This window comes from Phocoena phocoena, chromosome 2 (genome assembly GCF_963924675.1).
Source record: "Phocoena phocoena chromosome 2, mPhoPho1.1, whole genome shotgun sequence".
Lineage (NCBI taxonomy): Eukaryota > Metazoa > Chordata > Mammalia > Artiodactyla > Phocoenidae > Phocoena > Phocoena phocoena.
Window position 1 is genome coordinate 118,447,077 of NC_089220.1, and position 24,401 is coordinate 118,471,477.

The 24,401-nt window shown below is 36.0% G+C and overlaps 1 protein-coding gene across 2 annotated transcripts in view; it reads left to right on the forward strand.

Annotated features, from left to right (window-relative positions):
• The window catches only part of SCAPER (S-phase cyclin A associated protein in the ER), a 467,237-nt gene that overhangs the window by 229,427 nt on the left and 213,409 nt on the right, over positions 1-24,401 (forward strand). For both annotated transcript variants that reach the window (XM_065871326.1, XM_065871328.1), the window contains 2 exons: positions 7,502-7,567; positions 16,741-16,867. In XM_065871326.1, the coding sequence (XP_065727398.1) occupies positions 7,502-7,567; positions 16,741-16,867 (193 nt within the window). The remainder of the gene's footprint in view (positions 1-7,501; positions 7,568-16,740; positions 16,868-24,401) is intronic.

The window sequence follows — 24,401 nt, forward strand, 5'->3', positions numbered from 1 at the left end:
GAGGGGTGTGCACTGCTGGGATGCATAGAACATCTCCTACATTGAGCCACTTCTCCAAGGTTGAGAAACTTAACAAACCTACCACATACAGGAAAATACAAGTAGCAGTTTAGACAAAATGAGGCAACAGAGAAATATGTTTCAGATGAAGGAATGAGATAAAACCCCAGAAGAAGAACTAAGTGATGTGGAGATAGGCAGTCGACCCTAGAAGGAGTTCAGAGTAGTGATCATAAAGGTGATCAAAGAACTTGGGAAGAGAATGGATGCACAGAGCAAGAAATTAGAAGTTTTTAACAAAGAATTAAAAAATATAAAGAACAACCAAACAAAATTGAAGAATACAATAACTGAAATGAAAAATACACTAGAAGAAATCAATAGTAGACTAAACGAGGCAGAAGAACAGATCAGTGAGCTGAAGATAGAGTAGTGGAAATCACTGCCACTGAACAGAAAAAAGAATGAAAAGAAATGAGGACAGTTTAAGAGATCTCTGGGACATCAAGCACGCTAATATTCACGTTATAGGGATTCCAGAAGGATAAGAGAGTGAGAAAGGGCCTAAGAAAATATTTGAAGAGGTAATAGCTGAAAACTTCCCTAATCTGGGAAAGGGAATAGTTACCCAAGTCCAGGAAGCACAGAGAGTTCCATATAGGATTAACCCACAGAGGAATAACCCATGATACAACCTAAATGTCCATTGACAAATGAGTGAATAAAGAAGATGTGGTGTATATATAATGGAATACTACTCAGCCTTAAGAAAGAATGAAATAATGCCATTTGCAGCAACATGAATGGACCTAGAGTTTATCATACTAAGTGACACAAGTCAGAGAAAGACAAATGATATCACTTATATGTAGAATCTAAAAAATGATACAAATGATACAAACTTATTTATGAAACAGAAATGGATTCACAGACATAGAAAAGAAACGTATGGTTTCCCAAAGGGGATAGTGGGTATCCCAAAGGGGATAGTGGGGGATGGGGGATAGATTAGGAGTTTGGGATTAACATATACACACTACTATATATTATAAAATAGATAAACAAGAAGGATCTACTGTATAGCACAGGGAACTATACTCAATATCTTGTAATAACCTATAATGGAAAAGAATCTGAAAAAAATCTATATATATATATCACTGAATCACTTTGCTGTACACTTGAAACTAACACAACATTGTAAATTAACTATATTTCAGTTTAAAAAAAGAGGCTGGTGGTATTTTAACTTACCCTGATCATGTCTCAACTTCCCAGCATCCCTGTTACAGGTACTTAGTAATGGAGGGAGCAGAACAAACCTTGTACTCAAAGAACTGTAGTTGTTTTAACCTGACTGATGGTTCTCTGAAAGGTTAGTTCTAAGAATTTGTCTTTCTTTTACCTAACTCAGGATTCTCCCAGAGCTGAGGAGGCTACCTGGGGGTGATTGTCAAAAACAATTTAAAGGCAAATGTATTAGTTGGTGGTGCCCAGTGCAAGGGTATATAATTAGTGTGAATAATTAATCAAAAAATTTGCAGGGAAAGACTGAGGATTGAGATGCCTTGGGGAACAAGGGCTTTGAAAACCTCCCACATACTCTGAGAAATCTAGAAGGCCATATGCATGCCCAGGGATGGGTACATGATCAGAAAAGACCCAAGAAGGTCCTGACCATTAGTCTTTTATGCAAGCAGGAAGTGAGGGCTAAGATAGAGTTTTAATCTGCCTGACTGAGTCTTGTTGGCTTGCCCCTACACACACACAGAGCCCATCTTCCAAGACTAGATTAGGACTTTTGATGTTATTGTTTGTGGTGTTTAAAGAAATCTCTTGGATCACTAATTGATTGCTAAAGTAATAGAACAGAGACTTTAGGGGCCATAATGACAAAGAATATAAACTTTAGAAACTTAGTTCAGAAAACTCACTAAACAAATGTACAACAAGTACATCAAGTAGCAAAAACAAAACCTGAGAGGAAGGAGAATCTGATTTCCAGAGTTGCCACATTATAATATTTAAAATGTCTTGTTTTCAAGAAACAGTTGCAAGGCATGCAAAAAAAAAGAAAATTGGCCCATACACTGGGAAAAAAAAAATTACTAGAAAGTGTCCCTGGGGAAGCCCAGACATTGGCCTTACTAGACAAAGATTAAAAAAAAATTTTTTTTTTTTTTTGCGGTACACGGGCCTCTCACTGTTGTGGCCTCTCCCGTTGCGGAGCACAGGCTCCGGACACACAGGCTCAGCAGCCATGGCTCACGGGCCCAGCCACTCCACGGCATGTGGGATCTTCCCGGACCGAGGCACGAACCCGTGTCCCCTGCATCAGCAGGTGGACTCTCAACCACTGCATCACGAGGGAAGCCCTAAAAATTTTTAAAATATACTCAGAGAACTAAAGGAAAACATGTGAATGATATGTAACCAACTGGATAATGTTAATAATGAGATAAAAATTTTAAAAGAATAGAAATTTTGTAGCTAAAGAGTACAGTAATTGAAGTGAAAAAAAATTACTTGAAGAGTTCAGCAGCTTATTTGAGCAGATAGAAGAAAGAATCAGTGAACTTGAAGATTCTCAATTGAGATTATCCACTCCACGGAAGAGAAAGAATAAAGAATGGGGAAAAATTTGAATACAGTCTCAAAAACTTGTGGGACACCATCCAGCATACCAACGTATACATAAGGGGAGTCCCAGAGAAGAGTACAGAGAGAAAAGGGCAGAGAACATTTGAAGAAATGATGGCTGAAAGTTTTCCAAATTTAATGAAGGATATGATCTGCAGATACAGGAAGTTCAACAAACTCGTAAGTAGGAGAAATGCAGGGATCCACGTTATGACACGTTATAATCAAACATTGGAAGATAAAGACAGAGAATCTTGAAAACATCAAAAGAGAAGCAATTCTTCATGTGTAAAACATCCTCAATATAATAACAGTTTATTTCTCATCAGAAACTATAGAGGTCAGAAGGCAGTAGGATAAACATATTCAGTTTCCTGGTAGAAAAACACAAAAGCAGAACAAATTGTCAACCAAGAATTCTATATCTGGCAAAACTTCAAAAATGAAGGAGAAATTAATACATTCCATGATAAACAAAAGCTGAGAGATTGTCACTAGTAGACCTGTACTTCAAGAAGCTCTAACGGAAATCTTTAGTCTGCAATAAAAACACAGTAGACAGTAACTTGAATCCACACAAAGAAATAAAGAACACTGTAGAAGTAACTATATATGTATAAATCAGTGTAAATGTAGTATTTTTGTATCTCCTCATTTTTCCTATTTGATTTAAAAGAGAACTACACAAAACAATAATTTATAAACCTATGTTGATGGACACACAATGTATAAAGAAATGACATTATAATAGCATAAAGGAGGTAAATGCTATATAGGAACATTTTTGTATACTACTGAAACTAAGTTGGTATTAATTCTAACTAGATTGTTATGAATTAAGATGTTAATTATAATTCAGGACAACTGTTAAGAAAACAATAGATAAATAAGTATATACATATGCTTGAAGAAATGAGAAGGGAATGAAAGTGGTACACTAGAAAATATTTAGCACAAAATAAAGCAGTAATGAAGGAATTGGGAGACCAAAGAGATATACAGAAAATGAAAAATGGCAGAAGTAAATCTGTCCTTATCAGTAATCACATTAAATATAGATGCATTAAAGACTCCAGTAAAAGAAACAAATTGGCAGAATGAATTTTTAAAAATCATTCAACTATATGCTGTCTACAAGGGACTCACTTCAAATATAAGAACCCAAGTGGTTTAATGTGAAAGGATAGAAATATTTCATGCAAAGAGTACCCTCTGCAAGATAATATAGCTGAAGTAACTATATTGCTATCATGCGACATAGACTTTAAGACCAAAATTGTACAATAAAGAGAAGGATATTATGTAGTGATGAAAGGATGAATCCATCAAAAATACGTAACAATTACAAACATATATGCACTTGAGAAAGTCACAAACTATATGAAGGAAAAACTGACAGAATTGAGGGGAGAAATAGACAGTTCACCAGTAATAGTTGGATACTTCATACCCCACTTTTAATAATGGATAGGACAACCAGTCTGGGGATCAACAAGGAAATAAAAGTCTTGAACAATGTCAACTAACTAAACCTAACAGATGAATAGAGAACATTCTACCCCACAACAGCAGAATACATATTCTGCTCGAGTGTACATGAAATACTCTTCAGCACTGATAATACATTAGACCACAAAACAAGATTCCATAAATTTTAAAGTATTGAAACCATCCAAGATATCTTCTCTAACCACAAAGAAATGAAGTTAGAAGTCAAAAGGAAATATAAGAACTTCACAGTTATAAAGAAATTAAGCAAGATACTCTTTGAGGATTAAAGCAACTGAAACTCTCATTCTTTGCTGGTAGAAGTACAAATTGGAATGACCTGTTTGGTAAACATTTTTGAATTTTAAGGTTAAGCACATGCTTATCAGATTGCTCAGCAACCCCATTCCTGGGTATTTATCCAAAAGAAATTAAGACATCTGCCCATGCAGTGACTTGTCTACAAATGTTTAGAGTAGGTGGTAGCTCCAGATTGGAAAGAAGTAAAATATCCAACTGGAAGTGGATAAATTGTGGTGTCCAAACAATAGAATACTGCAAAGCAGTGAAAAGGAATTAACTAATAATATATTTGATTATGAAAGAATCTCGAGATTTATTCTAAATGAATTAATCCAGACACAAGAAAGTATGTATGATTGTAGTAATTTGATATTCAGAAATCTATACTGGGAAAAAGTAGATGGATTATTCCTAGGAACAAGAAGGTGGGGGCAGGGGGAAGAGAATTATTACCGAAAAACATGAGAAAATTTTGTGGGGTGGTGGAAATGCTTTATATCATGATTGTGGTTTCACTTATGTTGGTAGGCACAACTGTGAAAACTCATCAAGTTATACACTTAAAATTTAAAGTTTTTATTGTTTGTAAATTATACCTCAATAAAGCTGACCCAAAAATGAAAAAAAGAATTATAAAGACAAAAAAATTAACACTTCGGAACCAAGGGGTGGGAGTGGGCCAGAAAACATTATTTGAAGTAAGAGTTTTTAGGAGTAAGACAAAATGGAAATACAAACTGTTTGAAATTTGTGACAATGAGAACATGAAACTTACGGAGTATGGTCAAAACTTTACTCAGAATGAAATTTTAGCCTTAAATTATTTTATCAGTTGAAGTAGTAGTAGTCTAAACAACTCAAGGGTTAGAACAATATTCATATCTTCTTCATGGGAAATAGGATAGATGTATTTATTTTTATTTAACAGATATACATATGGCACTTACAATGTACTATATCTTTATAAAGATAAAAATGGAAATTAAATAGAAGTTGATAAGATCTAATTCTTGGAGAATATTGGTAAACTCTGAAAAGCTAACAAAAAATAAAACGGAGTAAATAAATATCCCACATTATGACTAAGAAAGAGTACAACCATGATGACAAGGAGACTAAAAGTGAGGGAATGCAGTATACAACACAACACTAATAAATTTAAAATATTAATAAAGTGGGTCATTAGCTTAAAGAGTAAGTAGTTAGAATTTAATAATAATAGAGTTTCTGAAATAATTCTTTTCAGCCTTATCTCTCATTATTCCCACATTTTAATCTTTTGCTCCAGCAAAAGGGGTCTGTACACTGTTCCCTAAGCAAAACCTGTGTTTTTCCCATGTCTAGCATTATTTGCTCACTTCTCTACCCTATTAATGGCATTTTCTTTTCATGTTTTCAGATGCTACCTATCTTTCAAAAAGGTACACTTTTCATTTCCTTGAGGAAACTCCCCCTAGCATCTTAGGTGGAAATGAGCACTTGGGACAGTACCCACCAGTCACTTACTCAGCTTTGTAGAACTATGTATCTTTTAATGCTGTATCTTCCTCCTCCTTATGGAGAATAAATACATTGAATATTCCCTATATATATATATATGTATGTATGTATGTATGTATATATATATATATATATATACCCCATCCCTGATATATATATATATATAACTCTCATTATCCCCCCATACTCTAGTTTATACAGAGTAGGGGCTCTGGAAATAACTATTTAATTGATTGCTAAAAGTGAATCAAGGTGAGATTCAAGTTAGGAAAAAGTGGTTAACTACCATTCCAGGTAAAGTTAGGATTCCTTTGGGTAGTATTTTTCTAGTTAGGTGTGCATGAATGGGAGAATGTATTCAGTTTTTTCCACTTGAAGGCTCAGATAAAATATATGTCTTGATATAACTGGCATCTTCCTAAGCCTCAATTTCTTTTTTGTAAAATGAGGACAGTATATATATTGAGTTTGTAAGACTGTATGAGACAATGAATGTGTAGCTCCTTGGCACAGCTCTTGGAACATATTCAATCCTGCAAAATTGTTACTTTCCCCACCTTTCATATGAGGTCACAATTACTTGCAACTACAATGTGGTTATTTCCCCATTTTGATATGCCTTAATATTTTGGCTGAAGCAATGAGCACACGTAGGTTGAAACAATACATAATTTAATGTTTAATTCTAATTTAGTTATTTCTTCATTCCCAAGCATAACCTATGCTAGATTGCTTTTTTCTCATTGGGTATGTTGTAATTTGCATCTTTCAGGTTTTTTATGAAACAGTTTTTATTTTTTCACCTATCATTGCTGTATGGATTGGTGTACATTGTGACTAATTCTTTCATAGGTCACTGGACTAATATTTGAGACTAGAAATAGAACCCTTTGGGTGAATGGTTAATATTTAAATTAGTATTTTTCTGTTTTTCCTCTGAAAAGGGAAATTGACAAATTAAGTCATTGTTAATGGATTGCTGTAGTGACGTCTGCTTAGTTTGGTGACCTGTTGATGGCTGTTGCCTACAGTTACAGGCAAGGTGGAGCTTAGTTGGACAATGGCAGAAGAGTGTTATCTCAGATTTTTGCAGACTTTTGGTATTTAGTCAGTATAAATAACAAAAGCAGAACAAAACAGATCTTTGAGTATCTGGTCAAGTCATTTCCACTGCCTTTTAAAATTATTTCTAGAGTTAAGTGACTATTCTTTACCTGTATTTAATCTTGCATTATATGCCTCCTGAGGCACCTCAACCACCTTGTAGAAACTTAGTATGGTTTTAAATTTAATTATCATGATTTTAACATTTCTGAAAAATAGCACCATTCTGTACCCTAAACTCAGAAGTGTTTTTATGAATCTCTTTTATATCCTGTGAGGAAATATGTATTTTAAGTCTTTTTTGATAGATTTATAGTATTTTAAAGATGCAATCTCAGAAATCTAAGTGTGAAAATTAGTGTAGTAATGTTCCTAGTACTGGGAGAGGAAAAACAGCCAAAGTTTTATTTTGTTATAAAAATTAGCAGCAAAATAGCTAACAATGATAAAACTCTTTTCTCCTTAGGGCCAAGGAATACGAGAGTTTATTGGAAACAAAAAATTCTGGCTCAGACTCACCCTATAAAGCAAAGTGAGTATTTTATCCTACATTTTAGTTCTTTGTCTTTTCAGTCTTTGCCTGTAACAAAAGCTTATCTGAACCATCATTGTATGCCTGTGGTCATGGACTTTGTATCTGATGCCTAGAATTTTATTCTGCTAACACAGTGGTATCCAACTGGGGATGGTTTTGCGAGAGGATGTTTGTCTGTGCCTAGGGATATGTGATAATATTTTAGTTATCACAGCTTGGAAAACTGGTGCAGCTGCCATCAAGCATGCAGAAGCCAGGGGATACTGTTAAACATTCTTCAGTGCACAAGATAGGCCTCCACAGCAAAGTATTACCGCATCCAAAACATCAGTAGTGCTGAGGTAAAGAAACCCTATTCTAACAAAACAAGTTCTGGCAAGGCTGTACGGGTTCTTACTCTGAGGAGATCTCATTCAATATCGTTGCAAGGGCCACTTGACAGATGAGGATTTAGACTCCGCCATTGGGTGTAAGTGTAATTACTAAGTGTAATAGCTAAGTAAACAAAAACATCATCATTTTGCTTCTCTCAAATAGACTGCCAGTAGAGGTGCAGTGAGAGAAAGGTACTTATATAATACTACTGATAGGGGTACAGACTGGTGTAGTCTTATTGAAAGGCAATGTGAACCCGGAGCTTAGGTTGTCCACTTTTTTGTTTACGGTTAAGATATCTTTTATTCATTATGTATATGATTAAGTTCTAGCACTTGAAGTAGTACTTTATTTTTTTAATTTATAGTTGATTTACAATGTTGTGTTAGTTTCTGGTATACAACAAAATGATCCAGTATATATATTTTTTCCAATTCTTTTCCATTATAGTTTATTACAAGATATTGAATATAGTTCCCTGTGCTATACAGTAGGACCTTGTTGTTTATATATTTTATATATAGTAGTTTGTATCTGCTAGTCCCAAACTCCTAATTTATCCACCAAATAGTTTTGTATTGTCATGTGAATAATACAAATTAATGGAATAGATTTTTTAAAACAGTTTAGAAATAGATCCAAAATTTGAGGAAATTTAATATATGATGTGGTATAGTGTTTGCAAAGATGGCCAGAAGTTGAGCCATTCCTGGAGGCATGTCCCTTTGCAATATAACTTTGCCACCTCTCCATCAAGGAGTGGACTCTATTTTCCTTACTCTTGAATTTGTTCTGGCCTTTTGACTTGTTCTCATCCACAGTCTACTGCAGAAGCAATATGTGACTCCTGAGCCTTGGCTCCAGAAGTCTTGAGGCTTCTGCTCACAACTTTGCTTTCTTGCTCCCCTGTGACTGCCATATAAGGAAGCTTTGGTCAGCCTCCTTGAGGATGACAGATCACTTGGTCATAGTGTATAATCCTTTTAATATGCTGTTTAATTTGTTTTGCTTGTTTCATTGAGGGTTTTTGCATCAGTGTTCATAGAGGATATCAGGCCTTATCAAGCCTCTGCTTGTGTCACATTTGTTTATGTCCCATTGGCCAAGGCAAGTCATTTTTCCAAGTCCGTAGTCACTGTCTGAGGTGACTATGTACGTCATGGCTGGCAAGATATACTTCAAGGGGGACCTTTAATGTAACAATCTACTATACAACTTTCTCTGGATTCTCCTCTTACTTGACTAGATGCTCTTTTTCGGTATCTTTTGCCTGGTTGTTTCTTGTCTCTTTGACCACTGACATTAACATGCCTTTGTCCTGAGAGTTCAAATAGAGAATTACTCCCTTGGTAATCTCATTTAGTTTCATGACTTTAAACACCTAGTATCTGGATGGACTTTAAATTTATGTCTCCAATACAGACCTGTCCCCAGAACTCCAGAACACTATATCCAGCTTCCTATTTAGCATTTCCACTTGAATGTCTCTGTTCACTTGGATGTCTCAAGTGAACATGTGCAAAATTAAACTCCTGAAATTTGCTCCCATACCTTACCCCTCATATTTTTGCTCATCCTTAATTTAAGGATGGCAAGCCCATCCTTAAATTAAGACATCTAAAATCTTTAGAGTCATCCTTTTTCTCACACTCTTCCAGTCCATCAAAAAATTCTATTGGCTCTATCTGTAAAACATATTCAGAATCTGACAACTATTCATTACCTCCATAGTAACTAGTGTAGTCTAACCTACCAGTGTCTCTCATCTGAATTATTGTAGCAGCTTCCTAATTAGTTCTACGCTGCTCTGCCCTTGTTTACTACAGTCTCTTCGCCACAGGGCAACCAGGATATTCTTTTAAATTATAAGTCTAGAAAAATGGCAGTAGCAATAGAAGCATAATTTTTCGATATCTTCAGATTTTAATATAGAAACCAGATAACTAATAAAGAAAACCCAAAACCCATGGAAGCATTTACAAAAAACACTACATTGCCAGATATCTACATGAAATCTGAAATGCAAGTGGATGGGAACAAATAGCCACAAGACCTGCATGGTAATGACATCAGTGTGAAAGAAAGCAAAGAGAAGCAACTGGGATAACAGATGTAAGGAAAGGATAACCCCGAAATAGCTAACAGGTTTTCACTGGAAGGTTCAGGGAACCAATTTGAGAGAAGCATCTGAACCTCATTCTTAAGTAGGTTTCTCAAGAAGGGCTGATGTGAACAATGTTGCCTTAGTTCTTACTCTTTCTTATCAATAATTTTATGCCCTCAAAAATCAGTTTTGCTGGGCTTCCCTGGTGGCGCAGTGGTTGAGAGTCCACGTGCCGATGCAGGGGACACAGGTTCATGCCCCGGTCCAGGAAGATCCCACATGCCGCGGAGCAGCTGGGCCCGTGAGCCATGGCCGCTGAGCCTGCGCGTCCGGAGCCTGTGCTCCACAACGGGAGAGGCCACAACAGTGAGAGGCCCGCGTACTGTAAAAAAAAAAAAAAAAAAAAAAAAAATCAGTTTTGTCAGTTACAAAATCCTTGACCCACATTTTCTTTTCTTGAGGATCTTAAATACTAAGAGAGAATGAACCTTAGACAATCAAAATTATTAGACATCAACATAAAGACTAGGGATGAATAGTAAAGTTATAGTTTCTTATAGAACTAAGAATAACTGATGGCCAGAAGAAAAAGAATATTATGTAATAACTGTATCTCAGTTGTTTTTATAGTATAACTATAAGAAAAATATTGGGGAGAATGAGGAAAACATATTCTAAAAAATTAACCATTCTCCAGTTATATTGGTGATGGTATTATTGATAATGTTATTCTGAGTCTATGTGCATAATAATAAGGATAAAGTAAAGAAGATTATGGAGACTAGCATTCTTTCATCCCCTGTATTACTGAGAAACTGAATTCTCAGTCTGGATGAAAGGAGATAGATGTAATACATTAGAGATCAGGTAATAACCCTGTAGGACTGAATTTGAAATATATGAATTTATGAGATATTTTATCTTTTAAAAAGTGTTCTGCATATTTGTGTGTATACGTATTTGTGTATATACATATATAGATACACATGTATTATGTATGTGTGTGTACACACATTCACTTATTTCCTAGCTGTGTCGATTGAAGGGGCCTAGAAACAATGACCAATGCAGTAGCAGTGAGCATATCTCACTAAAGGGAGCAAGAACTTCTTGGAAAAATGTCTAATGCTAGATCTGAATGCTCTGTCATACTAGATGGCAAGGAATCTCTCAAAGACTGCTAGTGTTTTATCAAAAGACTCAGGCGCTGACTTGAAAAGTTTACTAATAGACAAAAATAGGACAATTTGAGCATCAAAAAGGATAATTATTGTAACTGATTGAAATTGGTAACCAAATAGCAGATGAAAAGAAATGTCTCCTTATAAAATTTTTCTAGCTAATAAATGAAAATGACTCTTCCTCCAGTTTCCCCTCCCTTTCCAGAAAAATTCAGTCCTAAAGCCACTAGAGGAGAGAGCACCAAGCTCTCTCTGCACTGACTGGATGGCTGGAGGCAGCAGTGGCACAATGGTGGGTGTCAGAGTAGGCTAAGGAGGGGCGCCAGGTATGGAGGTTCAGAGCCCAAGCAGAGCGCAGGGAGCTTCCATGTGGGGTAGGACACCATGGCCTGGTGTGGGGAATCAGAGCCAGATGAGGAGCGTAATCCATGGAATGTCATCCTGGCACAGTCTGTCAGGGGAGTCTTGCAAAGGGTGTGAAACCCAAGCAAGCTGAGAATGGCAGAAGAGCCCAGAGTAGGGAGTTGGAGGCCAAGCAGGAAGATAACAGTATGCATAAAGAAAGATGCATGATACGTTAGGTGGATTGTTCACATAAGTAAATATATTAAGGATGAGAGAAGAGAGTTAAAAATAGACCCAGGGAGAACAGAAAATCCTATGGTGGTGAATTGGAATTGTAGGTATCGGTTTTAACTCCTATTTTCCATTATATATATAAGTAGAAATAAATATAGATGTAAAGTGTAGGGATACACACACACACACACACACACACACACACACACACACGTGACCCTTGAACAGTGAGGGTGGGGGCTGGGGCGCCAGCCCTCCGAGCAGTCAGAAATCTGCCTGTAACTTTTACGGTCGGCCTTCCCCTCCAAAGTTCTGTGTTCACGGATTCAACCAACCCTGAATCCTGTAGGACATACATAGTGAAAAAAATCTGCGTATAGATGGACCTGCACAGTTCAAAGCCCTGTTGCTCAAGCGTCAACTCTGTGTATATATAATTATATATATAGTTCTATGTGTTTTTTGGTTTTTTTTTTGCGATACGCCGGCCTCTCACTGTTGTGGCCTCTCCCGTTGCGGAGCACAGGCTCCGGACATGCAGGCTCAGCGGCCATGGCTCACGGGCCCAGCCGCTGTGCAGCATGTGGGATCCTTCCGGACCGGGGCACGAACCCGTGTCCCCTGCATCGGCAGGTGGACTCTCAACCACTGCGCCCAGTTATATGTATTTTTTATATTCATTTATATAATAATATACACACATTTTCTAGATCTTTCCACTAAGAATGAGGGCCTGGGAGCAGCAACACCCTGATAGCATTGAGCACATCTAGTATACCCATGTAAGTATGAAGGTGAGGTAGTTCCCTGAAAGGGATAGATGGGTTCTTTTTCCACAGGAAAGGATGCTGGCTGGCAACAATGAATGATGATCAATGTAGGAGGCAATATATGCACACTGATTTTTTCATCTTAATATGGGGATTTCTTAGGCTGTTACAGTTAGAAATACAGGCTTAAGCATATTATTTACAAATGGAAGGGGAACCAGTAGCCTTAAATTTAGACTATGTACCTTTCAAATAGAGGAGGTGAAAGAAAAAAGAAGTTAATATGTTTATGTCTTCCTGTCCATCACACCGAAGAACGTTAGTTCCTAACGTGGGCCCATTCCCCTTTCTTACACTTTTATAAATCTTCCCAATGATCCTAATGAACCTCCCCAAATTGTGATAAAAGTTAGGGATCCTTACATTTCACATTTGCCAGTGACAGGTTGAACTTAGAGTTGTTAGAATTTGTTCAAGTTTTGAGAAGAAAGTATATGACCTTAAAAAATTCTCCATAAAGCCATTTACCTGACAGATACTTCTCATGTTCTAGGCTAGGAGTTATGAATCCTTCACTTTTTCTTTTCATGCTAGAAAAAATTAACATGCCAGAAGTAACTCAAATAGCAATTTCTGTATTAATAAATCTGCACCCTCTAAACAGCTCCTATTCTTGCCCTGTAGGGAAAATACAGCTTTCAGGGCTTGAGTCCTGTGACATTCTATCATTATTTATAGTATGAATCAAAATCTAATGTTTTTCTTGAGAGGGGCTGTATTATTTGTGGTACTTCTTTGGAGGCAGGGAATAAAACAGGTTTAGCTCATGTTACCTAAGCATCCCCTTGATTTGGCATTCTTCCTTGAAAGATAGGTTCATATGAATCCCAGATTTGATTTACCTCAGGGTGAAATACAAGCCTCTTGTATTCTGTGAATTAAAATGGCCCTTGTGCCTCCCTAAATACCCCTGGTTTTCAGTGGAATGTGAGCATTCTTGGTAAGAATAGTGCTAGATTCATATGCATCCATTGCTATGGCTGGATATTCAGTTACATGGTGTGCAGGCTTTATTCAGCCAAAAGCTGAAGTGGCTACTTATCTGTCACACAATGAAGTTTGCTGCCAATATTCATCCACATGATAAGGTCAGTAACTTTAATCGGATGGGACTCTAGCCCATATTCGATTAGGAAGAAAAGAAGTATGTTGCTCTTACTCTATTTTTGTATTTTTTATATTCCCTTTTTCCTTTTGTTAGGTTGAGACTTTCTGTCAATGAATAGTAACAAGAGTTGGTCATTTATTGCATGTCTACTTTAGTGAATGGTGTTAGGTACATTACATTAATTATCTCTAATCTTCAGAAGCTCTGAAAGAAAAAAAAAAAAAAAATATATATATATATATATATATATATATAAAATCTCCACTTTCAAGTTGAAGAAACTGAGATTGAAAGTAGATAAATAACCTCCCCAGGGTTTACATATGTGGTATGTTCTGGAGCCAGAGTTTAAGCATAGGTATTTCTGATTTTAGAGTTTGTATTTATTCCTTGACTTATCAAAGTAAACTTCATATGGATAGCTTAGGTTTAAACTGGAGTTCATCAGGGCCTTTTTGAGCTGCAATTACTGTTGTATTCTTTGAGGAGTTCAATTTTTTTACATAAATACATTTCTAGATGAAATTATATTCTAAGATCTTATTCATTTGTGAATGAAATTTCCTTATTTGAATTGACTAATATGGTGTGGAGACAAAGCATGAAATTTGAAGATTAAAGGCCTAGGTTTCTAGTCCCAATAATACATTTACCAGTCGTGAAGCCTTGGGAAAGTCACCTAATTTGCCTGAGCCTTGGCGTCTTCATTTTTCAAACAGGGATGGACAGTGTTTTTCAGAGGACTAAAAATGATCATGTACATGAAAGCATTTTGTAACATATGAGGTTATGGATACTATTAATATTAATGTAAAGAAGAAATTTCTTCTTAGACCATTCATCATTAAATATCTATTGAGGGTACTTATCTAGAGGTGCTACGGATAAGATGGTGAATGGGTCGACAAGAACCCTGTCTCGGGATAGTGGCGCAGTGGTTAAGAATCCACGTGCCAATGCAGGGGACACAGGTTCGATTCCTGGTCCAGGAAGATCCCACATGCCACGGAGCAACTAAGCCTGTGCACAACTACTGAGCCTGTGCTCTAGAGCCCAGGAGTCACAACTACTGAAGCCCTTGCGCCTAGAGCCTGTGCTGCACAACAAAGAGAATCCCCCACGATGGGAAGCCCGCGCACCACAACAAAGAGTATAGCCCCCGCTCGCTGCAACTAGAGAAAGCCCGTGTGCAGCAACGAAGACCCAATGCAGCCAAAAATAAATTAATAATAAAAAAAGAAAAGAACCCTGTCTCATGAAGTTAATACTGTGCTTCTGCACTGTCCAGTATGATAGCTTCCAGCCACATACGGCTTTTTAAATTACTAAAATTAAATAAAACTTAAAATTTAGTTCCTCAGTCACACTAACTATATTTCAAGTGCACAATAGGTACATTTGGCTAGCAGCCACCATGTTGGACAGTACAGATATGGAACATTCCCATCATTACCAAAAGTTCTGTTGTAAATTTCTGCATGGGAGAGACTTGTAATAAGTGATTTGAAGGAATAGTCAAATCAGAGGAAGCAATGTTTGGCCTAAAAACTTAGGGATAAGTAGAAATTTTCTAGATAATGTGGAAGTGGGGGAAGCATTTCAAAGGAATGAATGAATAGCATTTGCAAAGACACTGAAGCAGGAAGAGCGGGATTTAGATCCAGGAAGACCTCATGCATACAGAGCCTGTGTGGCAAGACCAGCCCTACATGGGAGGAATCAGTCTTCCTTGATTGTAATAGGAGAAATAAGGGAGAGTATGGGTGAAGTGCTGATACCCTTGTAGATTTTGTGGCAGAAAGATTTTCTGGTTCCAGTAGCTTCTATTTTCTCTAAAAAATGTAAGATCTTCTTATGTGAAAGCAATGGGGAGAAAGGAATGGGTGGAGTTGTGAGGATATTGAGCAATATATGAAGCAAGTCTTTGTAGGAGAGTGAGCAGACTAGACAAACGTGTATTAGTAAGATTCTGAATCTGTAGTCATACCAGTCTTTTGCATGGTATGACTATTTCTCAGTATCAGAAATGGAAAAGGCAGGCAGATGTTCACTAATCCAGCTAAATAAATTAATGTATGCAAGGCACTGAGAGGGATGCCCGGCCCACTAAACAAACATTAGTGATTGTTACCATGGCTGGGGGTTAGCTGTAGGAGTAACAGAACAACAGAAAGGGAATGTAGCACATGTTTACAAGAAAGTGATTATAATGATGGCCTATGGAATCAATCATAGATAAAAATGGAAGTAAGGCAACAGGGAGATGATGCATAGGGGAAAGTGGAGAGATCTGGGAAAGTCACTGGTGAGTATCTGTTGGTAGGATACTCAAGCAAGTAAGTTGAAAGGAGAGGAAGATTGATCAAAGAGTAAGTATGTGAAACAGAAGAAGTAAGGGCTTCAAAGAAATATTACATACGTTCCCCTTACTAAAGAATCTTATGATCTAGGAAATATGTGTTATTCTTGGTGAAAAGGAAATAATTGCTCTATTGTCTAAATGACATCAGCAGTGGCAGGAAATCCCCAAATTGCCTGTAAATTGGAAAATGGAGAGTTTGATATTCTGAGAGTTTACAGTGCTTATAACATGGTATCCAAGGCTACCTTGAAGACTTAAATCAAAATATGAAAACCTGCTCAGGGTCTTATACTCATTTTCTCTGCCATCATACTCTCACCTTTCCCCATCTCCAATTCTGTTCTAGTTTAAGGGTCACGTGGAAACTGATGGCAGCAATTGCTCCAGGTAATCCTGTGAATGGACAGTACTGTCCTCTAGATCTATTTTGTGTCACAAGGACTAGATTGGTGTTTGTGAACATAGGATAACACCAGCCTTAGGAGTGGTTTGTTTTTCCTCCCCTTAGGTGCTCTATGAAGCAGTTTCTAATACAATAATGAAAGCAACTTTTGTTTAAAAATATTTAGGAAAATGAAATATTATAGTCTAATACATTCATGTCATTCTTCTCTTTCATTTTGTATCCAAGGCTTCAGCGATTAGCCAAAGATCTTCTAAAACAACTACAAGTACAAGACAGTGGCTCATGGGCAAACAATAAGGTTTCTGCTTTAGATCGTACCCTTGGTGAGGTCGCTAGAATATTGGAAAAAGAGGTATGTAACTAATCTCTGGCCTCTGGCCTTAATCTTTATGTTTCTTTCTTATTATGATGGGCCCTGGGGCTATAAGGCAGACTCTCAGTATATGTGTTTCTTCGGTGTTTCCGAAAGCTGGTCAACCATTGGTGGATATTTTTTCTTTTTGTTCTTAAGGATATCGAAGTTGTTTTTAGTTGTTTTAATTGAAGTCCTCTATGGCAAAAATATATTCTTTAGGTCATGGTTTTCTCAGTCATATTTCCTCCCACACAAACAACATGAAATTATTTTAAATGAAATCAGAGTAATAAAGATACACAGTTTTATGGCAGAAAATATAAAACTTTGAATTATAAAGCTCATATATCACAGATTTTCACAAAATACCAACTTCCTTCCTGTTTCCAATGGAAGATTTGGTAGTTTTCTTTAATGACTTAGAGTTAGTAAATGTTTCAGTGACAGTTTTAAAAATCCTTAATGATTTTTAAAGTATTTATTATTCACTATAGAAAAATTTAAATGTACAAAGAAGAAACAAAACTCCCTGTAATACCCACTATTGACATTTTATTGTATTTTTTCTAATCCTTTTACTGTACATTTTTTACATTATTTTATCTAACTCATTTTATCATAAATTATTTCTCATATATTTTAAAATTCTTTTTTACTGAATGAACATATCACAATTTACACAATTTATATCACTTAGGTGGTTTCTAATTTTTCTACTTAAGGTAATGACTATCTTTGTTTATTAGCTGCATTTTTTTGTTTTCTGGGTTTAAAATGTATTATATAATATTTTATATATACAAAAGAATGTAGTGATAAAAATTACATAAATAAGTGAACAGCTGCAATCTCATGACCAACCTAAGAACTAGCTTGATCTCAGTACATTTATGGTTCCCACTGTGTTCCTTCCTCACCCTATCCCCTTGCCTCTGCTCCCTCTGAGGGAAATACTGTACAGAATTAAAGGGGTATCCTTTCTTTGTTTTTTAAAAATAGTGTTATTGCTTTATCACATAAATATATATTTAAATAATATATTATTTAGTTTTATTTGTGTTTAACCTTTATAAAATATCACACTGCAGACTTAACGTGATTTTTTTCAATCAAAATTATGGGTCTAAGTTTTATTTAAGCTTGTAAATGTAGCTGTTTTCCATTTATTTTGTCTGTTGTATAGTGAGTACTACATTGTGTTAGTAGTACATTTTTTTATATTGTTCTCCTGACAGTAGATGTTCATTTTTGGGATTGGATGTGTGTGTGTGGCGGGGGGAGAGGTAGAGAGAGAAGGGGCAATTCTGCTCAAACAATTCGTGTATCAGAGCAAGTGAACAAGAATTTCTCTAAAGCAGGGAGCCTCAGACTTTAGTCTGCATCAGAATCACCTAGAGGACTTGTTAAAACACCTTGGATTTCTGATTCAGTGGGTCTGGAGTGGGTCCCAAGAATTTGTATTTCTAATATGTTCCCAAGTGACACTGATGCTGCTGGTCCAGGGACTATACTTTGAGAATCAGTGCTCTACTCTAGGGGATATGCTTCATGGGTGGAATTACCAGGTTTTCAGTCATATGAATGATCAGCTTTACAAGATAGTGCTCAGGTGCATTTTGGCATCAGAAAATACAACCCTCTATAGGAACTGAGAGCAGCATATTCACTGTGATATCATGGCAGAGCCACATAGAGTCAGTTCTTTTGTATAACATGTCCCTTTCAGAGTATGAGAGAGTTCAAAAGCTGTTAGTTGTCCAACATGTACTAGATGGAGTGTTTGGAGGTTTTATATACCTTGGAAAAATCTCTAATTATTTTAAAATTAGCAGGTACTGATTTTTTTTTATAAAGGGTACTTATACTTTGAACTAAAAGGCATTTGCTTGAAGATACCACCATGTATACCATATCTCATGAATACTGTTTCAGACTGAAGTAATCACAAAATTTTTGAGGAAAAAGTAAAATGATCTGTATAAGAAAGGTATTCAGTATGGTATTTCAGTATGAAAATCTAAGTAAAGTTATTTCATTCACAAAGGGGCAATTTACTGGAATACCACTGATCCCTTATAATTTGAGGGAGAAAAATGTTGTCTGGCTCCCAGCCTAAATGATCTGTGTCAGGAACGTTGCTGCAAAGCTGTCCTCAGAGTATACACTGCAGGACCACCTAAGAGTCTAAACTTACCTACAATAAGATCCTTTTGCAACTTTTATAACTAAAATCCTTTTTACCTAGCCAAGACAGACTAACTTTATGTGAACTTCTGTTCATAGAGTTATACGGACATTTCAGTGTAATTCAGCTGATGGTATTTATGATTTCAGTCTAGGAATTATAAATAACCATTCCTTTTTGTTTGGAAAACTGCCTGGAGTAACAAAATCATTAACACCAAAGCCAAGTACCCAGCGAAGGATTTGAAGACAGACTAGAAGTGATGGGGGTGGGGGTGGGGGACTGGTAGAACTTGGGCAAGCACTCACTGAGGAATGGTGAGAGATTAATCTTGAGGTCTTTGTCCTCTAATTTAGACCTCAACACACTGATTCCTTCTGTTACTGCTTTGACACAGTTTCCTTAGGTAATTTTTCTGAAGTTCTGAGAAATGTTTTTAGGGCTAACAGGTTAAATGTGTGATGCACAAATATGCTCTTGTCACAAAAGAGATTTGGAAACTGAGGAGACCTGGGTTTTGGAATACTTACTGTGTGTCTCACGTCCCTTCTGGCTTTTTGGGTTCTCTGATTCTGTTCAGAAATAAAATGTTTGTAAGCTTTCTTGCATGTATTATGCTTTTTAACAAACCGCAGCCACTTCTGTAAGGAATATGGTGATCTAGGGGACTTGCACCAACTCTACCATCAAAAACATCTAAAAATTCTGGAAAAAATTTAAAAGTAATTTTCTTAAAAGCATCAAAGAGCTAAGGAGAAATAAAGAGTTATCAGGCCAAAGAAAAAGCAAGAGTTTAGACAGTTGTGCTTATAACTGAATGCCCCAAGAGTATTTGCCAGGCTGGCAAATGTGAATTACGATTTTGCAGGCCTCATGGGGTAGGGAGACAAAAGTAAAAGCCTAAGGGCTACCTAAGGTATGAAGTCTAATAGGATATTTTCCCTTCACCAAAACCACCATAGCCTGCTCCCCGACATAATGGTGAACCCTCTCACCTGACCTCAGAGACTGCAAAGAAAGTGTCTCGGTATAGTGCAGAAGTTATAACCATAATCCAGCCCTGGAGTAGATTTGCAGTCCAAGTTCACATTACCTGTATTATATCAAATGGTGAATTGAGTTTAAAATAGTCCCAGATTGGTTAGTAGCATCCCTAGAAACCTGGCAGAAGGAAATGCGAGTCCTAATTGGAAGAAGACACCTTTATCCTAGGCCTCAGGTAATTTCTGTCAAGTAATTTTATAAGAACGAGTAGTTGCAGTCAAAAAACAAGCACAAAAGTGGATAAGTCATTATGAGTAAGAGCAAGCAGAAACTGGAACTGCAAGGCTTTGTAAATACCAGTCACAGATCATAAAACTGTTCTTTTACGTGTTAAGGAAACAAAAGATAAGCTTGAAAATATTTAGTTATAGACCTAACAGCAATGACAGAGGAGGTAACTCAGGATAGTCCTCTCACTGATGACAATGAATAAAGCTAGACAAAATACAAACTGGAACTGAACTGCTAATAAAGTAGTGAAGAATTACTGGTCCAAGATCTGGGAACATGGCAGGCATTTTGGGGCTGGATACAATTGGTGATCCAAAAGGGACGGATGAGAAGCTGAGTAGTACTTTTGATATTATTGCAGAACTGGTGGGGAAAAACTGTTGGAGTCTAGGACTGTAAGTCATAGGACAGTGGCCAAAAACCCATGTTTTGGGTTGGGACCTTAAAGGACTGAACTGTAAACAGGAAGTATGCCAGTCGTTGCACAGACAGCAGATAAACGGCAAATCATCTGGGTAGCTGGGAAAATCCCATCATTGGAAAAAGCAGTAAAGTGATCTTGAATTGCTAATACCCCCAGGTACCTAACAAAAGCAAATGGATAGTCTACTCTGGAGGAAGATAATAATCAACCTAAGTCTCAAATTATTTCCACAAAATAATTTTCAAATATACTGTCTGACATAGAAAGATAATTAGGCGTATAAAAGGCCAGACAACATGGATAAAAATCAATAGAAACAGGCCAGTAGGGGCTCTAGAACTATGCTTATTATGTTCAATGATATAAGTATTAATTATTTTTTAAAGGTACAGCACATTTGAAAGAAAATAGAAGTTTTGGAACTGAATATTTTAGTAATTAAAATCAAGAAAACTGTAGGTGAGATAACAGCAGAATAAACCAGCTGGACAGGGAATTAGTATACTGTAAGGTAGGTCATAAGAAAGAATGCAGACTGAAACATGGAGAGAAGATGACATGGAAAATACAGAGAAGAGTGTAAGAGGCATATAATATATAGTGAAAATGCCTAATGTATGTATAGTTATTCAGAAGGAGAGTAGAGGAGTAGAAACATTATTTGAAGTCATCATCATTTAGAACTTTCTAAAAGTTCTAAATCAACCCACAGATTCATGAAGCCAAATGAAGCTCAAGCCAGATAAATAAAAAGAAATACACACCTACAGACATCATAGTGAAATTGGAGAAAATCATATTACAAGCCGATCTCATTCATGAACTTGGATTCAGATTTCCTAAACAAAATTTTGGCAAACCGAATCATGCAGTGTATTAAAAGAGTAATATATAACAACAAAGTTGGATTCATTCAGGATATTCAAGTTCGGTTTAATGTTGGAAAATCAATCATAGCTTATATTAATAGAAGAAAAAAGAATAAAAAATGATCATCTCGAAAGATGCAGTAAAAACAATTGGTAAATTCAGCAGCCAAACAATTCATGATGGTAAACCAGGAATAGAATGGAATTTCCTTAATCTGACAAATCGTATCTCCAAAAAAAAAAAACACATAGCTAACATCATAAGCTAATAAATAAGTTTAACAAGGCCACTAGATACAAGGAGAGTATAAAAAAATCAATTGTATTTATGATATCATCAAAATATTATATAGGAATAAATCTATCATGTTCATGGATTAGATTATTCCTATCTCTTGCTTAAAGCTGCAGTAATTAAGAAAGTGTGTTGTTGGAGCAAAGATGGAGAAAAAGAAAAATGGAACACAATTAAAAACATAAATAGTCCTATTCAAATGTGTATGCTTGTTTATGTATGTATGGAAAAAGGCACTGTAAAGCATTAGGGGAAAGTATGGTCTATTTTGTGAATTATGCTATAATGATTAAATATCCTTATTTTTAAAAAATGAAACTTGATCTTACCTCACATCATAAACAAAAAATTAATTCCAGATTGACCTAAATGTAAAAAGAAAAAAAAGCCTTTCGGAAATAAGAGAAGAATATCTTCTTGACTTTGCGGTTTTGCCTGGACAAAAAAAGACATTAACCATAAAGGGAAGTGTTGATAAATTTGCATTAAAATAGGAACTTCTATTCATCAAAAGACACCAGAAAAAAGAGTAGAAAGACAAGAGAACAGAATGGGAGAAGATCTTTATATGTACAACCCATGAAGAAGGGTATCCAGAGTATATAAGGAATTCCTACAAATTAATGAGGGAAAAAGAAAAAACCTACCAACAACCCAGTAGGAAAATGATCAAGAGAATAGGCATTCCAAAAGGAGGAATTTACTCCCAATGCAGGGGACACAGGTTTGATCCCTGGTCGGGGAACTAAGATCCCACATGCCGCACAGTGCGGCGGAAAAAAACCAAAACAAAACAAAACCAAAAGGAGAAACTTAATTAGCCAATAAATAGATGCAAAGATAGTCAATCTCTTTATTAATCAGGAAAATCCAAATAAAAAATGCAGTGTGGTACTGTGATTCACCTATCACAATGGCAAAAATTAAACACTGAAAATACCAAGTATCAGCAAAGATCTAGAGCAATGGGAATGCTCATACACTGTTTGTGATAATATAAGTTGGTACTACAAGTTTATTTTTTTTAATTTTTATTGGAGTATAGTTGACTTACAATGTTGTGTTAGTTTCTGCTGTACAGCAAAGTGAATCAGTTATACATATGCATATATCTACTCTTTTTTAGAGTCTTTTCCCATATAGTTCATTATAGTATTGAGTAGTTTCCCTGTGCTATACAGTAGGTTCTTATTAGTTATCTATTTTATCAATATATATAGTAGTGTGTATATGTCAATCCCAATCTCCCAATTTATCCACTTTCCCCTTTGGTAACCATAAGTTTGTTTTTTATATCTGTGACTCTGTTTCTGTTTTGTAGATAAGTTTATTTGTACCATTTTTTTAGACTCCACATGTAAGCGATATCATATGATATTTGTCTCTGTCTGACTTACTTCACTCAGTATGACAATCTCTAGGTCCATCCATGTTGCTGAAAATGGCATTATTTTGTTCTTTTTATGGCTGAGTAATATTCCATCGTATATATGTACCACATCTTCTTTATCCATTCATCCGTTGATGGACATTTAAGTTGCTTCCATGTCCTGGCTATTGTAAGTAGTGCTGCAGTGAACCTTGGGGTGTACATATCTTTTTGAATTATGGTTTTCTCTGATGTATGCCCAGGATCAATTAAAGTTGAAGGCATGCATATCATATTTTACTTCTAGGTTTATACCCTAGAGAAATTAATGCATATATGCACCAGGAGACACGTACACAAATGTTCAATAGAAGCATTGTTTATAATTACCAAATATGGAAGATAACCCAAGTATCCATCAACAGCTGAATATATTAATTATGGTATGTTCATGTAATGGAATATTGTTCAACAGTAAAAATGAATGGGGAGACACAAGAGGGAGGAGATATGGGGATATATGCATATGTATAGCTGATTCACTTTGTTATAAAGCAGAAACTAACACACCACTGTAAAGCAATTATGCTCCAATAAGGATGTTTAAAAAAAAATGAATGAACTACAGTTATGGGTAACAACATGGGTGTATCTCACAATGTGTAGTCACAAGTCGCCAAAATATATTTATATACTGTTACATTTCCAGTTACATAAACTTTAAGGATAGACAAAGGTAACATTATTCTTTTAGACTGTACACATAGGTGGTAAAACTATAAAGAAGATACGGAAAATATTTCTCGTCAAAATCAGGATAATGATTATCCAAAGAGGAGGGTGAATGGCATGATCAGGAAGATTTACCTAAGTGGCTTCTTGAGTGCTTCTAGTCTTCTTTTTTCTTGACCAGATGGTGATGTTATGTTCAAATTATAATTATTCTTTAAAATTGTACTAAATGTTTTCTTTTTTTTCTGTCTTAATGTATGTTTATCTTTCACAATATAATTAAAGTTCAAGTTAAAATAAATTGCTCCAAAGACACTTCTGTTGCAGAAATGTTTAATTACTTCAAATAAGAGTTTCTAAAACATTCTCATATATGCAAAGG